Source organism: Nymphaea colorata, chromosome 1 (genome assembly GCF_008831285.2).
Source record: "Nymphaea colorata isolate Beijing-Zhang1983 chromosome 1, ASM883128v2, whole genome shotgun sequence".
Lineage (NCBI taxonomy): Eukaryota > Viridiplantae > Streptophyta > Magnoliopsida > Nymphaeales > Nymphaeaceae > Nymphaea > Nymphaea colorata.
Genome location: NC_045138.2, coordinates 28,288,651 through 28,308,703, shown reverse-complemented (window position 1 = coordinate 28,308,703; position 20,053 = coordinate 28,288,651). Strand labels below are relative to the sequence as shown.

General features: G+C 37.6%; 2 protein-coding genes across 3 annotated transcripts; one reads left to right on the top strand and one right to left on the bottom strand.

Annotated features, from left to right (window-relative positions):
- Window positions 1–1,083: 1,083 nt before the first annotated feature.
- LOC116260966 (glucan endo-1,3-beta-glucosidase 13) lies at window positions 1,084–7,972 on the bottom strand. Of its 2 annotated transcripts, none has more exons than XM_050078628.1 (4): window positions 7,665–7,972; window positions 4,437–5,714; window positions 2,122–2,152; window positions 1,084–1,338 (listed from the first exon to the last, which is right to left on the bottom strand). In XM_050078628.1, exons 1-4 carry the CDS (start codon window positions 7,726–7,728, stop codon window positions 1,185–1,187), a joined length of 1,527 nt encoding a protein of 508 aa, XP_049934585.1. In that variant the 5' UTR covers window positions 7,729–7,972; the 3' UTR covers window positions 1,084–1,184. The 2 variants fall into 2 exon arrangements, with proteins under 2 accessions (XP_049934585.1, XP_031495384.1); XM_031639524.2 differs by having other exon boundaries at window positions 1,084–1,323; window positions 7,665–7,971.
- A 3,655-nt stretch (window positions 7,973–11,627) lies between these two features.
- Window positions 11,628–15,486, top strand: LOC116245788 (early nodulin-93-like). Its single transcript, XM_031617344.2, has 4 exons — window positions 11,628–11,903; window positions 11,971–12,032; window positions 13,075–13,150; window positions 15,137–15,486. Exons 1-4 carry the CDS (start codon window positions 11,681–11,683, stop codon window positions 15,229–15,231), a joined length of 456 nt encoding a protein of 151 aa, XP_031473204.1. The 5' UTR covers window positions 11,628–11,680; the 3' UTR covers window positions 15,232–15,486.
- Window positions 15,487–20,053: the final 4,567 nt, after the last annotated feature.

Here is a 20,053-nt window from a genome sequence, read left to right as displayed (position 1 = left end):
TCTTTCTTCAACAAGTTGATTGTGTATCATAAATTTCTCTAATTGTAATTTCTTCTCAAATTTGATTCCGCAGGTATAATCTAACTGATTGATCCGAACATGCTTTAAAAATTGGTTCTGCCAAAATCTTCAAATATCAATGGCCATGGGTTATTTAGGATTTTTGTTGTTGAGCAAAAGAAAAAGACACTTTGATTCAAGAATGTTTCCTAGGGCAACATCTAAAGATGATTTTCCTCCATTCAATGGATTTTGTCTAGAAAGCTTAGAAATTTAGATCCATGAGGTTTCCTTTTCTTGTAGCCGAGGCAATTTTCACTCTATTGGTTTGTTGTTTCAAATCTAAGTCCACATGCTTTCTGCAAAAGGGCAGACGCCCTTGACTTAGGTGAGAAGCTGCTGACTTCTCTAACTTTGCATAAATGGGTTCCATTTCAACCTAGCGAAACAAATGGAACAAGAATGCACTCTATCCACATCAACTTGCCAACACACACACACAAACACATACGGGGAGAGAGAGAGGGAGATAACATATCGAAAGATCTAGGCCTGCAAGAGGTGGAACAAGAAAAATCAAATACAGAAGTACCGGGCAAAGCCACCAGTCACAAGCTCATTAAGAAGTGAAGTCCGCTGCGGATAACAGAACTTAATTTCCAGACACAGATGCGGATCACATAAAATTTGGGGGGCCAGGTCGACAGATGAAAGGATCCATGGCAGGTGTCCCATAAGTCACCCACCACAGAATGAGAAGCCATGAGCGCCAGATGAGCATCCAACTTTGATTCTGGCAAAGTAAACGGGGTCCCAGAATAGCTGGAAAGAAGAACCAATCCATGGAGGGCTTCACGCTCAGGGACAGTTACCTTATAATACTTCGTAGGTCCAAGAAGGATAGCTGGAGAGGCCAGAGTTTGCCGAGGAAAAAATCTCAAGGTCTGAACCTAATTCCTGAGAATGTGTGAGGACTGCCGATTATATAAGGCAAAAGGCACAAGTTGGCCACATTTAGTTTTGTTCTCATGTTCTTTAACGAAAGCCGGTCAGGAAAAGTCGTTTTGAACTGAATAAGAGACATGCAAGGATATAAGAGACACATTGAAATGGATAAAGTAAGAGTTTTACAATGAAAGAATAGATTTACATATATAAAAAATACATAGCAGCACCACCCTTTTTCACAATCTTGAGAGACTGAAAGAAAACAGAACCTCAACCAACACCGAAATTAGGATGGTAGCAATGCGAGTCCCAAAACTGTGCTCCGCAGATGCTGAAGATGCAGAACCTGTTGAGTTGGCATTCGCTAGAATAGTCCTGTACATAATGTGCCTGCTGATCAATGGTACAGGCAAAGGAAGATACAAAAGTGAAACAGGCAAAGGAAGAGACAATAGCTAAACTTTTCAAGTAGATAGCTAAAACTTGGCACGCTTGGCTGGCTCAGGACCCATCAGATGCATGGAATTAGCATGAAAGTGAAGTGCATGCAAAGAAAGATTATAAACAATGCATTAATGGCATGGATGATTTCCACAAGATTGTAACACCATGAGTTTTCATATGAATCAAATGTTCATTTGAACATCCAAGCAATGGCGTGCCAATTTGTTCCAAAACTAACTCAAAGTGGTCCAACAGATCATAACAACTTGCCTCCCAGCCGGTAAGAACTAGGACAAAAGTTACAGAACCTTAAAGGTTTCGATCTCATCTTCTCTCACATAGGTGTAAACATCTACCCTTTCTTAAGGCACAACAGTTGTGCATAATATATGTCCGATTTTTGAACTTGAATCAGACATCAACTAAGACAAGCCAGTCCAAAACTGACTCAAATGTCTGATCTGGCAAATCTCAACCGCTCCCCCTAGGTGGTAATATATGTCCGATTTTTGAACTTGAATCAGACATCAACTAAGACAACCCAGTCCAAAACTGACTCAAATGTCTGATCTGGCAAATCTCAACCGCTCCCCCTAGGTGGTTTTAGAAAAAAACTCTTTTTTAAAACCTCTGAATGACAAAAAGAAGCAAGATGGAGTTACATACTTAAAATGCACAAATTCCAGAAATGAGAAAAAAAATCAAAGCAATGCAACATGAGGTACATACCCTTGGGTTGCATATTGGCAATTGTCATAGCCTGTAAAGAAATGACAAAATAAATGTCAAATTATATGTCAATAAGATGCACAAAATTCAATTAATGACAAAATAAATGTCAAATTATATGTCAATAAGATGCACATAATTCAATCTGAGAACACACCCACACACACAAACAGGCATTCCACATTGGGAGCAGCATGCCGTAAAGCAATCTAAGTCAGAATTTTTCAGAACTGACAGGGAGCTGAACTGAGCATCTCACCGGCCTTGACTTAAGTTTTAGTAGACAATTATCTCCAATTACTTGTAGGCAGATAATAACGTTTTGACAAAAGGTTAAAGACTTAAGCAACAAGTCAAACCAAACTAGAGGCTATGGAGGAACCATGCGACAATTGGATGCACAGCCTGGGCCCTGCAATATATATACAATCATGATGTTGAAAGTACTAGCACAGGGTAGTTCTAGAGGATGGCAGTAGCAGCTGCAACAAGATATCAATATGCAGACCTTTGTTCATAAGTTACTAATAACTTAACCATAGAAACATCTTTTATTCATGTTTTCAAGAACACATGCCAAAAATGACATACATGTCTACAGTTGACACAGAACACAACAGCCGCAAGCATCACATAGCAATGTTCAGGGTCATATCTGATACTGATTGAGTTGTACCCACGGGAAAAAGTAGATGAAATAGAAATGTTCAGGGTCATATTCTATTAGTTTTTGAAGCTTTACAATTATTGCACAGCTTTTAAGAGAGACTTTGCTTACTATTGCAAACTCTAATTTCTCAAAGAAATATTGGTGAAAAGAATTGCTATACAAGGCAATGGGAAAGAGTTTGCATACAAGATAAATGAGACGACAATGACACAAGACAACACAAGGTAGTTAGAGAATGCAAATGAACAAGCACAAATGCATGCAAACCATACATTTACTTGGAGAGCTCGTTTGATTTAAAAGTCGAGGTGACTATGCCTATCCACAACCTAAGGCAAATGGAGTTTTCAACATGGAAGTTCATTTTGTCCCATGACAGCAATCAAGGAAGGATTCTGCATGGCAATGTTCAAAAGCCTTAAGAAACCATTTCATATTCTATTAGTTTTTGAAGCTTTACAATTATTGCACAGCTTTTAAGAGAGACTTTGCTTACTATTGCAAACTCTAATTTCTCAAAGAAATATTGGTGAAAATAATTGCTATACAAGGCAATGGGAAAGAGTTTGCATACAAGATAAATGAGACGACAATGACACAAGACAACACAAGGTAGTTAGAGAATGCAAATGAACAAGCACAAATGCATGCAAACCATACATTACTTGGAGAGCTCGTTTGATTTAAAAGTGGAGGTGACTATGCCTATCCACAATCTAAGGCAAATGGAGTTTTCAACATGGAAGTTCATTTTTGTCCCATGACAGCAATCAAGGAAGGATTAGGGTTTAGGGTTAGGGTTTAGGGTTTAGGGTTTAAAAGTGGAGGTGACTATGCCTATCCACAATCTAAGGCAAATGGAGTTTTCAACATGGAAGTTCATTTTTGTCCCATGACAGCAATCAAGGAAGGATTCTGCATGGAAATGTTCAAAAGCCTTAAGAAACCATTTCATTTACTCAAAGTTGACAAGGACTCCACATGCAACTTTCAGAAGCCATACGAACCATTTTCATTTGCTTAAAGTTTACAAGAAAGAAAGCCATCAACATGTTACAATATAGAAAACCATCAACATGCATCTACAATCTTTTATGTTTTTATTGAGAAAATCCACCAATGTTCCAGATATCCTGAAACATATTTGCAAACGACAGGTAAAAAAGGAAATGTGCTTCTTGCACATAATATATGAATGATATGACTTGAAAAAAGAAAGAATTTCAAGAGACAGTTTACAGAAAGAAAAACAGGAATTAGAGAGCAAATAAGGCTTGTGCATGCCAAGAGAATGATTTTCTAGAAAATTGTCCGCCAGTGCACTGACAAACTGAGAAATAACATAGTGCAAAAGTCAACCCACAAAAGAAAAGAACAGAAAAGTTCATCAACTGTTGAGAATTTATTTGTTTCCCTCATGTCTTGTCTCAGTAGTACGTTGGAAAATAAAAGCACGGCATCTATAAATGGTTTTAGTATGGCAGCCTTTGCAAATCGTTGCAGTATCAAGTAAAGGAGATGCAGATAAAGTTCACTCGTTTTCAGAAACTTCCTTCTAAAATCATTGCAAAGAAATCGAGCAAAAATGAAATTGATTCGGTTTGAAACAAAATAAAAAAGGGTAAATGGCCCAGATGAAACTAACTTGGGTTCTTATTTGTTATCATCGCTGTGCCACCAAAGCTGCAAGCAACTGGAGAAGCTCCATTCTGCTGATAGTAACTGTTGAATGCATAGGAGGCATGAGATGCTAACGTATCAGGCTGATAACAAGCTTGGCTTGGTTGAATAGGTGAACAATCAACATTGCCGCGACCACATGCCCAGTCCAGCGCACTCTGTAAATCTACATCAGAAGCATTGGATGAAGCAATGCACCAAGTCCCATTGGACAGTGTATCATTCACACCAGAAACGGCAGTGGAACTCTCTTTCCCAGTTAAATCCAAGTTATAGACACTAGTCTGATCAGGATAGAACAAACCCCAGTTTCGTTCTGAATCCAATCCAGGCTTCCTGTTCTCATTGAACAAAGAAAAAATATAAACATCTATCTCTTCACCCTGCTTAAAAGGAGTTCCAGTGTCATTGATCACATGTCGAATGAGATTTGTGTTGTAGGTCTGAGCATTTCCTGGTGTAGCAGCTGTCTCTTTTGTGGATCCTTTTGTTGGCCAACCTGTCTCAGTAACCATAATCTTCAAAGTCTTGAAATTCAGTGCAGTCAATGCAAAATAGAGAGCATCCAGCTGAGCATCAAACATGTTGGTGTAGACTAATCCAGTGTTTGGATCAACAACAGCAGATGAAGATGAAGAAGAAAAAAGAGCATAATCTAAAGACACATTTGAAGGAGAATCTCTGTAGGCATAGTAAGGATATATATCAACCATAAATGGTGATTGATTTTCGGCAAGAAATTCCAACATAGGTTTGAGAAAGTAGGCAAACTTGCTGTCGAATGCACCAGCTGATGGTGGAAATGAGCGTGACAAAACTCCTAATGAATGAGTACTTGAAACCTTAATCTTTTTGTTGAGTCCTACTTTTAGCAACGCAGCATGTATCTTCTGCATTGCAGGAACAACAAGTGAGCTGGTATTGCCAGACGCTTCTGTCACTTCTGCACCAACAGTTATATAAGTGATTTTAGTAGCAGGATAATATGGAAGGATGCTGTTCTTCAGCCATGAATCTGCATTTGATTGGAATTGTGAAAACCCAAGTAAGTCTGCATTTGGAATGCCGACCATCAGCTCTACCCCAGTGTTTGCGAATGCCTTCAAAACCTGGACATTTGAATCATATATCCTCACATATTTAATGGAGTGAGCCTTAACCAGCTGTACAACTTTGTCAGGTGTAGGAAGATCATCAGCATTTCTTCCATAGCAAACACCTATGTAGCTTGCTTTGGAGAACTCTGACACAAAAAAGAAAACACATATCAAAAAAATCTAGTAACCACTTAATATATCCATAATTTTTCCTCTTAAGAGATCTAGGATAAAGAGTAAAATGTGAAGTGGCTATTCAAATAGTTGGTTCGACATTTTTTTTTTTCCTTTTCCTTTGTCCTTACATTGAGAATTAAAGACTAATCTACCAAGACATTAAAACTTTTGGCAAAAAAGGAAAAGCAATCATCCTTGTTAAGCAGTCATTGAGAGAATCGCTTCCATAATCAAGATCTTCGACAAAAAAAAAGGCCTTGAGTATAACACTGATGAGCACAGCTTTGTCTTCCACTCGAGGAACTTTAAGAGAAAACTCTGATCTCAACATTTCCAAAATGGAATACAATCAAGTTGCATTGCATGTTTTTCAACACAAAATGATATGAAGGCTATTATTAAATTTAAAACGGAAAAGGAAAAAAAAAATGAACTTGCATATATGACTGCAAGTTGGAGACATAGTATGTGACGCATCCAACAAGCCTAAACAACAATTGCATAGCAGACTGTTATTTTAATTATGTCAATTTCCATTCTCAGCCTTCCAGAAGAACGAGAGGAAGGAAGAACTCCAGAGGATTCATGAAAATGCGAACAACTGTATTGTCACAAAATACCAAAACTCAAAAAGTAGTCCGAGATGGTGATTTTGCAAAATTTTCACTTGCTAGATAAATCTGCATGCTTGCTGAAACTTAGAATTATGAAGCAACAAAATTATAAAAAAGTTATTGAAGTATGTAGAAAGTGAAAATGTCGTCTTAAACTTCATTTAGGCAAATGATAAAAAAAAATGCATAGAATATTGAAATGTCAAAATGCTAAATGTTTTGAGACATAAACGGAAAAAAAAAACTTTCTAGCAAAAATAAATGCAACCAGTCACAAGGAATGCTAATGGGGAAAAGAAAACAGATCTCAAATTCCTACAATAAGATCTGAAGAAAATTAAATATAACAAGTAAACAGAAAATCTTAGCCTCCAATTCAAAACCATAGAAAACGGGTAAAGAAACCCATATAAATAGACGCATGATGTACTTAGACGCATGATGTACTTACTAAGTACGTATTATATCGAAAGATACATAACTCGCTATTTTTAAGATGTTACTTAAAATAACTTATTCACAATGGAAACTATTCTCCTAAGCGTGAAAATGTTACAATGTACGCTACGCTGCTACCGACATTGCTCAGAATAATAAATAGAAAAAACCCGAACATTTACCCGAACCACTCTGCAGCCCTTGCTGTTTATATTTAGAAAAAATGCAGCTTCTGCAACATGCCAAAGCCTCCATTTACTACTACGAGAAAAAAAAAAAAAAAACAATAAAAGCAAGGGGCAAAAGAGCGCCTTGACGCTTCAAAATTACAATGCAAATCATAAGGAAAGATACTTCATCCTCTAATGCTGAAACAATATCGCAAAAAATCCAATCCAGCCTATCAATGTAAAAACAACTTCAATCTTCAAGCAAAAAATAACAAAAAGCCCTCTATTTTTTCAAACCACACATAAACACACACATACACAGAGGGAGAGAGAGAGATCAATGAAAAACACGAATACAAGGTCGTCCATTCAAAGGACAAGAAAAATGAGGAAAATCAAATTAAAACGCCAGAAAAATCATGTTATTTCTTCATCGTGGCAGCAAGAGCCAAGAAATGTTCTTCACTCTTGTCAAACAAAACCGAGATACTCGAATCCACGGGACTACGAAGCTGAGCTTTCCATAACACTCAATCCGACCGATAAGAGAAAAGAGACCCGACGCCGACACGGAAGGAACCACAAAGGAAGCATTCTGTCTTCTTGTTTCCACCAAAAAAAAAAAAAAAAAAAACGCATCAAAATGATCGGAAACCGAATGCAGCAAGAGGGAAGGAGAGAGAGAGAGAGAGAGTACCTGCAGATAACAGTAGGAGGAAGAACAGGTAAGGAGCCAAGAAAATGGCTCTACCGAGCTCCATTGCAGACGTTACACACGCCCTCGCTTGCTCTTTTCCTCCCTTCCTCTCCGCTACTCTTCAGCCTTCACTGATCAGTGTGTCCTGCTCCTCTCTTAACTGATGAGCGTGCTACCGGCGACTCGACCGTTCCTCGGGCGCAGAGAGAGAGACAGAGGGGCGTACGAAGTGCTCGAGACCACTGTCGGAGCGACGGAGCACGCGGACTTCAGCTGCGCCTTTCCAAAATGCGATTGAAGACCGCACCACGATTCCGCCACGCTCGGGCGGGAGCTGGAGGATGCCTGGCAGGGGCACAATGGTCAAACCCCACTGTCCTTCTTTGTTCCCATTCAGCTCGTGCTTCGGTTGGCACCTTGGCCTACATGGGCCTTTCACCTTTTTACCCTCATGCCGTTTGTCCCTTTCTCGCGTGCCCCGTGCTTTTTAAAAAAAATAATTGTGCCGCCGTCTAGCAGCCGAGTGTTGGGGGTGACTGTGGATCAGTTCCATTGGATCCCGTGCAGTTACAGGAACCGAACCCAACCCAACCAGTGGTACTGGTAGACACTATAGACATAGTGAGAATTAGAATCGGACCGTTTCTGATCTGAATCTGATCCAAAATACTCAGCAGTATTTAATCGGACATAGGAGACACGGTTTCCTGATGATTGGCCCTTAATTGGAGCAGGATGAGCAAATGTTCCTCGGACGACCCGATCCGATGAGTTTGGCATTTGAACACTAAATATTTGACGATTAAAACATTATTTAAAAAAAAAGGGGGCCCATACGCCTTTTGCCTTAGAATTTCAGCCTCCGTCGTCTTCCCGTTGGCTTTTCCAAAGCGGCCGTTCTTTTTTACCGGTCACCTTCTTCCGTATGAAAAGCATGGTAACAAAAGCTCTGGCCGATACGTTTGGAATTTTTTAACGATACAGTAGAAAAATGTGACCTTTTGAAATTTGTATTGAACAAAGCTCATGTTTGTTTTATATTGTCAAAATCAACTTACTGTAACCAAACCGATCCAATTAGCTAGCAATGCATGCTATGATTGTTGGGAAGAGGCGATGGCTTTGGCGTGTTAGGCCCCAGTGAGCCAGGATGGCTTGGGGGGGCTCTATGCCCCAGTGACTAGATCGTTTCGCAGGTGTGAGCAATGAGTTGAGCTACTTGAGTTTGACTCGCTAAAGCTCGGGTCGTGAACGAGTTCGAGCCGAGTCATTTGCTTAATGAGTTGAACTCGAGTTAATGAGTCGACTTGTTCAAATAATTTAGTTGAGTATGAGTTCAACACCTACCTGCTGAGTCGAGCACGAGCCTTAATCGAATTTGTTAAGCCTTAATAAAGTCGATATATTTAAACGAGTTTGTCAAGCTCGAGCTCAACATGTAGCGATGAATATCAATTCTACTCAAACGAGTTTGCCGAGACAAATTCGAGCGCAACACATAATGATGAATAGCAATTTTATTCAAATGAGTTTGCTGAACTCGAACTACTTCCAGCAAGCTATTCTCGAGCTCGAGGTTTTCATTAATCGAGCCGTGCTCGAACTGACTGAACTCGGGCTAGACTCTAATTAACAAATACAAAAGAAAAATTAACCTTGTTAATTTTCAGCTGGGCTTGGGCACCAGCACTTTCCTCCTGCAATTCTATATTTTTGTTACCTTCTGGTTTTTTTCTCTCTCTCTAGCTCATCTTTATACTTTTCTGTGTAATAATCTGGGAAGCATGATCACAAATGCCACCAACTTTGAAGAAATAGGCCAACGGTTCCCAATAATTTTTTTTTCTCCTTCTTGTTTTCCTTCGCTAGTTGCTTTTCATTGTTGGGAAAAACCATTCTTTATAGAATTTTGGTCCTTTGACTTCCCGTTTTTAAACTTTAATTAACAGTCGTAGGCAAGCAATGAAATGTTATTTTTTTGGCCAGAATTAAATCCACAGTAGGGATTTTTGCGTTAAAGGAGTAGCTGGGTCCATGACAACATATTATATAGGATAATGGGTTGGCCCTCAACAATGATATCAACCATATTATTATTTTAATAATATCGATGAGACTTGACAGGGATGATATCATATTATAATGAAATACAATATATTGTTAGGATGAATTTAAGCATCAACTTTGGTAGATGATTATATGAATATATTCAACGTGTGTTGTTATTATATTAGGTTGTTTGTCACCTTCAATGCATCATAAGCTAGAAGCTGTAATAAATATCAGGAACAAAGAAACTGACAGGTATGGAAGCATCTTGGAGCCCCATGACAAAGTTTTTTGGCCAGATCAATTTTTATTTGTAAGTAAAATAAATGTTAGAAAAACAAGAAAAATCTGATGTATGAATTCAATTCTACAAGCCAACTGGAATTAACATGCTTATTCTCTTGACTCAAATTCTAATCTAAACATCAAAATTTCATATAATTAATTTATTCAAGAAAAAGACATAAACCACTTAAGAAGCACCAATAGGCGGCATATTTGGAATCTGGAGCCATGGGAATGGCACATGTCTATATAAGCCCTTGAAGTTTTTTCAAAAACTTTAATATAATCTATCTTCAAGTCACTCCCTACATCTATATGTGTGTTTTGTTAGCATAATCTTGCAAATAGGACCTTATAATTGATGATTTAGTAGAGAAAGTATGTTCATTTGGCTATGTTTCATGCTGAACTACAAGTTTTTCAATGACTAAGAAAATTAGATGCTCATACAACCGGGAGAACTTAATGATCAAAGACCATTTTTAAATTAGGTTAAAAACCAAAGCACGGTTTATAACAGACAGAGTCACTATCTTGCACAGTTTAATTTAATATTCTAGACAAACCATGCCACCGGAGACAACAAAAGTCGAGAATATCGTCTCTTACTTAATTTTAACGCAACCATATGCTCATTATTGCTTATTTATCGTAAGCATTTTTCTTGTACTTGTAATTGGTGTCTTTAATTTCTTTGATGAAGGGTATTTTGGTCATTTTATCATCCGATATGATACTTAGCAGGTGCTCAGAGTCGTGCAATTTCTTGCCAGTTTTTATTACTTGGACTGCTGTTCTTTTTTTTTTTTTTTAATTTCACATAGTTCAAAACACACATAAAAGAAAATTATTTAATTGAGTTTAGGTTGGACCTGTTCATTGGTAATTAGAACAGTTATTTTGTGAATTTGTCTTTATACAATATAGTAAGTCCATGAACCTATTCTAAAGATTGGGGCATATTATAAAACTGTAACAAACTGTTATTGCAGTCAGATGGCGCTTTATTACTCTAGCTAAAGGACCCTTTGCGGGTTAGTTGACTAAATTTAATCTAAATCTTAAGACAAACGCCTCAGTCTTTGTGACAGATTCATAAAGAAGCAACAAACTTTTCCCACTTAGGAATTGTTTGGCAGCAGCGACAATGTATGCGTGTTTCATAAATTTATCTCAAAAATGATATGAAGCAACCGAAGTGCTCATGAGGGTGTTGTTAAACCTGTTAGCATATATGTCATGTTGTTACGCAGCTTTAGGTTATCTTATAAATAATCTACGGAAACAAATCTAAAACTTTATATGCTTACCAATCATATGTGGGTTTGGTTTCAATTTGATCTGATCCACCATTGTAATCGCTGTAGAGTCTAATAAAAGTAGACCCAGGTAAGGCAAACTTGTTGACTCCTGGGTCCGATCTAAGTCCAACCAATCTAGATCCATGTTTTGACCTCCTCCCTTTGTGTTACACCATGCCAAAATTCCAATCCGGTTATAGTTGTTCTACATTAGATCTAATCGGATTCGGACCCGGTCTGGGACCTGCTTCAAAATACTCGGATCATGATCCATGTCCTTTACTACCCGGGATTCATGCGACCAGCTTGCGCCCCAGAAGCAGCGGTGGGCTCCCCGCTCCCCAGCCGCCTGACATCTGGGAGAGCCCAACAGAATTTCCCATGCATGTAAGTTCAACAAACACACACGAGAGAGAGAGAGAGAAGAAGAAGAAGAAGAACAAGAACAAGAACAAGAAGAAGATGAGTTGTGGCAACACGGCATCGGGAATGATTGGATTGTTCAGGCCCAGAGACCAATCTTTAGTGATTCCATCTCCCCACGAGAGTACAAAATTGAGTAACCAACAGCAGATGGATCTCAATGCCAAGCGGTGCACGGAAGGTAGCCTCTCTATATATCTCTCTCTCTCTCACTCTCTGATTAACATTATTGTGGGTGTCTTGTGCAGCGGGGGTTCGAGCTGGAATGAAGGCGGCAGGGGCTGCCGCCGTTGGCAGCGCCATCCCTACGGTAATTGGCTGTTTTCTCCCTTCTTGAATTTAGTCGAATTTTACATGTCCCATTAATGGGTGCAAAGAGATTGTGGTGATTATATTGTTACCCTTTATGCTTTCGTTTGATGAGCTGAATAGGATTTTTTTGGGTTCATTTTCATTATCGAAAATCTGGCCAGTGTAGCTTGCTTCCTTTTTCTTAATGCAAATTTCATGTGAAATTTGGATTTTGATTTGATGTGGTCTGTACAATACTATTTTTCTTTAATACTTCCATTTGTTTGGTCAATTGGGTAAGAGGACTTTTGAGCAATTTGTTTGTTAATTTACATCAGTAGCTATTGCTTATTATCTGACTCTTTGTAATTGTTGGTCTTAACTTTATTTGTGCTTATATGGACCCAATTGTGATCGATATTAACTATGGGACTATTGCATCATGGGTAAGGATGCTATATTACATTTATCATGGTTACATTCCATGGCAAATTGGCTATCTTGTATAGTCTTCCCATTGACAGTATGGGTACTACCTTTTTTTTTTTTTCTCTTTGCCAATTTTTTTTGGCAGAAATCATGTTAGGTACGAGACCATGCTTTTGGCAATTTGTAAGGGTTCGTTAGGTTGGTAAGTGTTCTAATTGAATGCTATACATGTTAACTTCAATTGATATTATTGTTATTGGGCTCCCTTGCCAGAGGCTTAGCCTCCACCCAGAACTTAGGCAAGTCCCTTTATGAATGGATGCATCCATGTTATTGTCTGTGTACAAAGTACAATATGGATTGATTAGGAGGTTTCTTTTTCTCTTTCGATTTCTTTGAGCCATCACACATTCTTTACATTTCCAATTCAAACGGGTATCCGAAATGTAAAGAACATTACTGTTATACTGCAAAATTTTATTGGCTTTTATGACGATTCCCTTACTCAGCCTCAGTGACTCGGGTTTAACTAGTATATTCTAGTCTTTCAGGAGTAAGTAGCACTTATATTGTGAGTTCTTTCCCTTTTTGTCTTTCCCCTTTTTAATTGGCCTATCTTTGTCAATTTTCAGCTGATTGGTGTCCGTGTCATCCCATGGGCAAAGGCTAATCTCAACCACACAGCACAGGCTCTAATTATATCTGCAGGTAATTGACAAGATAAACAAAACGAAAACAAACCTGGGTTTTTTATATCACTATCTAGTAATATGTTCAATTCAGAGTCTCAGGCCACATTCTTTTGTGAAGTATGCTCATACATGTGCTTCTAATGATCAATAGCTCAAATTTGGAATTCACTTCATCTATTGCTTTTAGATTTGTAAGAATCTGTTTATTCACAATAAATAGTTCTTTGTGGGATTTTGCATTGAATACAACAGGTGTGATTTGCAAATGCTTATCAGTTGCAGTCAATTTGAAATTATTTTAATGTTGTTTTAGTCCACAAAAAAATTTCAATCTTCTGCCGGCAAGATGGGGGCATTTTTATGCATACAATATGCAAATTAAAGAGCTTATGATGTGTAACACTATAATAATAACTGGTCACAAAAAGCATCTTCTGGATATTTATTTGTTTCAAACTTGTATTGAAGTAAACAAAGTTTGCAGCTATGAAATTGTGAAATGGTTGGAGCTGTTAGGAACTTGGTATGATTAGGAGTGTAAACTAGCTAGATGCTATCAATTGAGATACCTAGTGCATACTTGTGCTTTTGCTTAGAGTTTTGCAACAGGTTGTGTTCTCCACACATTTTCTATGGCTTGTCTATGTCTAAAAGTCTGTGCACACTGATAAAAGCTTCCATAGCTCATTGCAACTTTAATTATGTATGGCCTTTTGGTAGGAAAAGGAAATCTTTTTCATGGTTTTCTGGATATGAAGGACTCAGCCTCTCCTTAGCTTGATATCCCCAAGTTCCAGTGTATGTGCATAAAGCTTTTGGACAAGCATGTGTATATGTGTGTGTGTGTGTGTGAGAGAGAGAGAGAGAGAGAGAGAGGGAGAGAGAGAGAGAGAGAGAGGGAGAGAGGGAGAGAGAGAGAGAGAGAGAGGGAGAGAGAGAGAGAGGGAGAGAGAGAGAGAGCTCTTTTCCATGATCAAATTTATCTGCACAAGAGGTGATACTAGAAATTATTGCAAGAAAACCAAAAGCAATATCACCATTTCTTGCCCATAAGATGTGTTTATTCATATGCTATAAGTTTCCGGGTTCGTCTTATGTTTGTTAATGGTGACTTTGAGACCAATTCATGGATCATGCCATAAACACATCCTTGTCTTGCAATTAGTGAGGCTACTGGTTGCAAAAGTTCAAGAAGCTTTACAATTTGATGATACATGACGTGCATGTTTTAGATCATTTTAACTATAGGCTTGTTCAGTTAAATCTAAAACAGTATTGTCATACACACTAATTCATCTCACCAAGAGTATGATCCACTCTGTCGGAAAGCCCATCCAGTTTGAGGTCCATTTTGCTAGACAAGCTTCATTATTTGGATTGGCTACAAACTTCAATTAGGTTTTTCAGTGTTTTCAGTTATGATTTGGTATTATTGGTAATCTTTTGCATTAATGTCATTACATTGTTTTAGTGGCATCATCAAAATGGTGATTGCAGTAATCCAGTTGGTACCACATTAGTTTATATGTTAATGAAGGCCATCATCTGCTGCCTTTGGCACAAATGTCATTGACCTCAAATATTCTTATTGTGTTTGTTTCCTGCATTGTTGCAAACTCTGAAAGGTTACTAAAGCTGTGCCATCTGACAAACAAAAATGTCCAAAAGAAAACATTTTTTGATCATGTTAAAGCCTGCATCTAATCTTGTATTCAATAGCATAATACCAATCGTGCACTGATTTGGACCATGTACTTTGTTGGGGCTTTTCTTCCTTTTTCTACACTGGAAAATGTCTTTTAGTCCCTTACTACTTGACAAAGTTCGAGTAGTCCTTGCTGATTCCTTTCATGAGATGTAACGACAGTATGTATTTATATCTTTACATACCCTCCATCCTTTTTTATGAAATTTGCATGTTGCGTGAAATACAGCTGTAAAAACCGGATGGTAGTTGTCCCACAGCAGGTAGATAATTTTGTTATCTTTTGGTTATGAGCAGCCTCAACCGCAGCATACTTTATTACTGCTGATAAAACTATCTTGGAGTGTGCGAGGAGGAACAGTAGAGCAAATTACGAGAAGTTGATGAAATAAGAATGGCCAGTTATGGTATTTTCCTCATAGTCTGGCCACTGGAGATCAGCGCGGCATCTCTTGTTTGTGCCTATGGTGTCTATTTTGCAGCACAAAGGCATCTGAATTTTAGTACCTCAGTTGATGTTGATATATTCTTTACATTCATATTTTGTTACTTGTTTCTGACTTTCATGGGAACTCATGCAATTTTGCTGTTGTGCTGGTTGTTCATTTCCCCCTCTATATGTCAGCAGCCAGTTCCGTTGGCCTGATACCCTCTGTCCTTTTATCATCTGAATAATATGGAAATTGAATCAGATTAGTGGTATTGTATCCTTAACATCTGGATTTCGAGTGCACCTATACTTCTCCGTACGCGAAAGGAAGAACGACACTCAAGTGCTTTACCAATCATAAGCTTTTCAACGCAGGGTAGGTGGTGGAGGATTTCTCCTTGTTCTAGAAGGTCGGTACCGATGCTTTGGAAGAGTTTGGTGTTGACTCACTAAAGCTCGCCAAGTTTTACCCTCGTCTGAGTCGTTTGTGATGAACTTCAGCTGCCTTTTTAGATCTGAATGGTCGACTTCGACTTTGATTGAACTCTGTAAGGTCGTAGCGGATTCATGTTGTCCCAGAATCAGTTTCTTTGGCGAAGGATCAATTCGATGAAATAATGATGATAAAAAGGATATAAGAAAACGAAAGCATTAATAAGGATTCCACTTTGGAAATTCTATTTAGAAACAGACTTAGTGGACACTATACTACCTGAGGCACGTCAGTACAAATAGTTTCTTGGATGGTACTGGGTTAAACTTGTGGGGTTCTTTCAAGGGAAACAAATTGGTCTCACGTATTTTTATGTTCGTCTCGTTAGGATTATCAACTTTTAATTACAACAGCATGCTTAGGTTCTGGTGACATAGAACGACTCAAGTTTGGATGTTTTTTCCATTAAATTTTGCTTGTTTCCTGTCTAATCTAAGCAGTCAACTGAAAGAATTCAGAAATTGAGCTTTTGCTATTTCAACAAAATGATTGGCGAGTATCCACTGTTAGATAAGTAGTCATAGCTCGATTAAGATGATCCAAGACACTTTGACTTCAACAATCGCAAACAAATGGAACGAGAGGCTGATTCATATAAATAATCGAACATCTTGTAGAGAATTCACCAAAGCCTAGACATCTTGCGAAGAAAGTTGCTTCGATCCATCTTTTCTTTTGTGATTGAAGCATGCTATCGATCTGTATCTTACCTGCAGGATCAGTGTAGCAGACATCAATCATTAATCAACAAAATCGTTGATTCATTGTAATTAAGGCTTGGTCAGACATCTAACAGGTTTTAATGTTGCTCTCAAAAGAGTTCAGCTCTTGTGTTGTTCTCTTAACCATAGAAGATATTATCCTGTATGAAAGGTATCAAACGACTGGGAGACATAAAAAATATGCGACAAAGAAGAGAACAAAAGGAAAAACAGAAGAGCGTTTGATGAAATTGAGTGGACCATGATGATTCCAATTCTCCCAAATAGGATTATTTAGGTCAGGTTGGATCTTCCCATTGAATTTATTTAGAAAAGAAACACGATAATATTCTCAAATTAAAGGGTTTCATGTCTATAGGCAGACGGGCAGAGCTAATCCATGGATCAAAAGATCGGGCAACAGACTAAGTAGCCTCGACTCCGAAGCAAAAATACAGAGAACAAGGGAGAAAGTGAAATAAAAAAATTAGAGAGGGAAAAGGCAAAGATGAAATTGATCGGATATTCAAGTAGCATTCAACGGGTTCATGGATACCCAACTCTATTTTGTATGAGGCTCACTCGATTTTTTCAGATTTTTGATCGAGGCGATCCATTTCTGTCCCCTATATTCACATCTGCAAGAAGTTTGATCTCCTTCCGCTGTCCCGATTGGTGATAACAATGTGTAGCACCTCAAAAATTTAGTTATGTATTGAAGATTGTGATAGGTCTTCAAGAGCCTTATAAATAGGGTAATTAAATAGATGAATGTCATTGTTTCTAGTCTTTTTGAGAGACTGGAGCCGAAATTGCTAGGGGGTAGGTTGGAATCCACCAGACTAAGGGTCCGAGACTTCGAGCTCAGAAATGGGTTTGAGTTGTTTCATATAGTCACTGAATGGTGACTCTAAAAATATTATAGATCCATGAAGGTCAAACCAGGGCCGACATCCTTTTTGATCGGACTACTCAGATTCATCCTCTTTTTTTTTTTTTTCTTTTTTTGTGAATCATGGGGAATTGCCATGAATTCAGAAGACCAGTAGCGGAGCTACATATATTCTCGTGTGAGTAGTTCTTACCCCAACACCAAATATGAAGGGGGACGGTGTGGAGAGTGTAGCTGGGGCTCCTGTTGCCCCCCCTCCTTTCCTCTGCCCCTGATCGTGTCGACATGTGGTTGCGCGTGGATGGTCCGCAAAGGTGCAATAGAAATCCATATTCCTAATCGATGACACAGCAAATTTTTAGACATGTGGTGTTTATTTGTAGATGGAACCCATTAGTGGTACCACTGTTGCTATGCAAGTTCCTTGTCATGAAGAAAGATGTCACGTTCCAGGCAAGCAGACTATGATAGAAAATGACGTTGCTTGCAGTTGAGCTTATCATCAAGTCCTGTGGCTATCCTCAAAAGTTCTCAATTCTTTTGTTGGACATTTAGGAGAGTTATAGAAATGGATCTGTGGATGCGAATGGTTTGGATTTGGGCTGGATCACGGTAGAAAATCAAACTTAATCGGATTTTACATCATTCAGATTCAGATATAAATATTGAATTCAGATTTTACATGTAACCAGATAAGATCGAACCCATTTACGGCACCCGATATATGTCAGGATATATGAGATGTGCAAATAGATAAGATGTGGTAACAATCCAAGAAATATGCAAAAAACGTGATGAATGTGATGGTAACACAATATGCATGTTTTTCTGGATATTCATATATTTGGATTCAAATACGAACAAAAAAAGTCGTATCTAAATAAAAAATCCGATTTTACAATCTGAATTCAATTTTTGCATTGCATTTATATCTGAATCCGAATCAGATGGATTTTTAAGATGCAAGAAAATATGATATAAAATACTTATTTAAAACTAAATCCAATCTGAATCTGAATCTAATTGGATGTCATTTTTAAAATCCAAATCTGATCTGTTTCTATATTCGATTTTTTTAGAATGGTGCTATCTCAGAAATTATACAAAAGGAAAAAGTGCCTTTATTAACCATTCTAGATCCAAAAACTTCTAGAAACACCCGGAAAGCTACCACTGTGCAAAATGGCAGGGCAAAGGCATTGTTTCCTTGGGTAAATGGCAGAAAAGTATTCATATTCAGATCTTGATTTCCTGAATAAGAACATGATATTAAAAAACATGTGTTTCAACAAGAACACATTTGCAATTGGGATTCAAATCAGAGATGTATCCTTTAAACATGTTCCTATTTTTTCTGATGTTCACATTTTCAGATGTATAAGAATGAAAAAGAGCATATCTGGATCTGAATCTGAACCTGAAATCTGATTTCAAATCCAAATCCAACTTTTCAATTCACATTCAAATTTGATATGAACCCAAATGGATATTTATATATATCCTGAAATAGTTTGATTTGATCTCAAATCTATATTGGAATATAGTTATAAATAACGTCTCAGAGTTTTAAACGGTGAGTTTTTTTTTGGGTATAATACGGTGAACTTGAAAAAAATAAAAAAAATGTAAATTTTTAATAATTAAAAAATAAAAATAAAGGAAAAATAAAATAAATAAGAAACTAATAATACAAACATAAAAAAAGATAAGTAGATTTGTAACAAATATAAAATAGAAAAAAAAACTGTTTGACATTAAAAAAACTGAAAAAATGCATTAAAAACGTTTTTTTTCGTTTTTAATGTTTAAAAAAAACTTTTTTTCTTTTAAGTATTAAACGGTCAGTTAATTTATCGGATTTTTTTAGAGTTTTTTTTTTAAAAAAGAAACGCATTTTCTGTGATTATGCGATTGGATATATTGACATTGATAACGTGACTCTCTTAAACGTCATAATGTCTCAACAACAACTATTCCAACAAACAAGCAATTACATATTCAGTAGTAAGCTAAAGAATCATAACCGACACATTTTTCCATTTTAAAATTTACGTGGACAGGAAAATTTGAGAAATGAAAAGCATATTCTTCCAATGAGTGGTCACACACGGAATCTAATGAGAAGGAAAAGGAATACAGGGGGTGCAAAACCGGCTCTGCCATTGTAAACAGTATGCCGAATTTGGAAGCTTGTTCGCTTTAGCCAAAGAATTGGGATGCTTTCTGCACTTTTAAAGCTTCGCTGTACACAGTAATCTAAAAAAAAAGTGAAAGAAAGAGAGACGAAAGAAGGAGGAAAAGGGAGAAAAAGAAATGTCCCGTACAACGCTTTTGTGTGGATGTAATGCTAAGAAAGAAAAAGAGATGCAGTTAGGAGGTAGCCAACTAATTAAATGCAAAGAAACAGGCGCCCATGGTATTGGTGCTGTCCTCCGTTTTGTGACTTTGTAAATGATAAGACTTTGTGATTCCGTGACCTCTTTTGATACGTGTCTGTTTATTCGTTTGAATTTTGTAAGTGGTAATTCTTTGAACAGTGATAATTCTTCTCAACAGTGATAATTATTCTGTGATAATTCTTCTGAACTGCAGACATGTACCACATTCGAGCTAAAAGACATACTGTAAAACCATTCTATGTCTAAAATGAAATTCTGAACCTTGGAACAGGAGAAAAGAGGAGAAAGATATACTATAA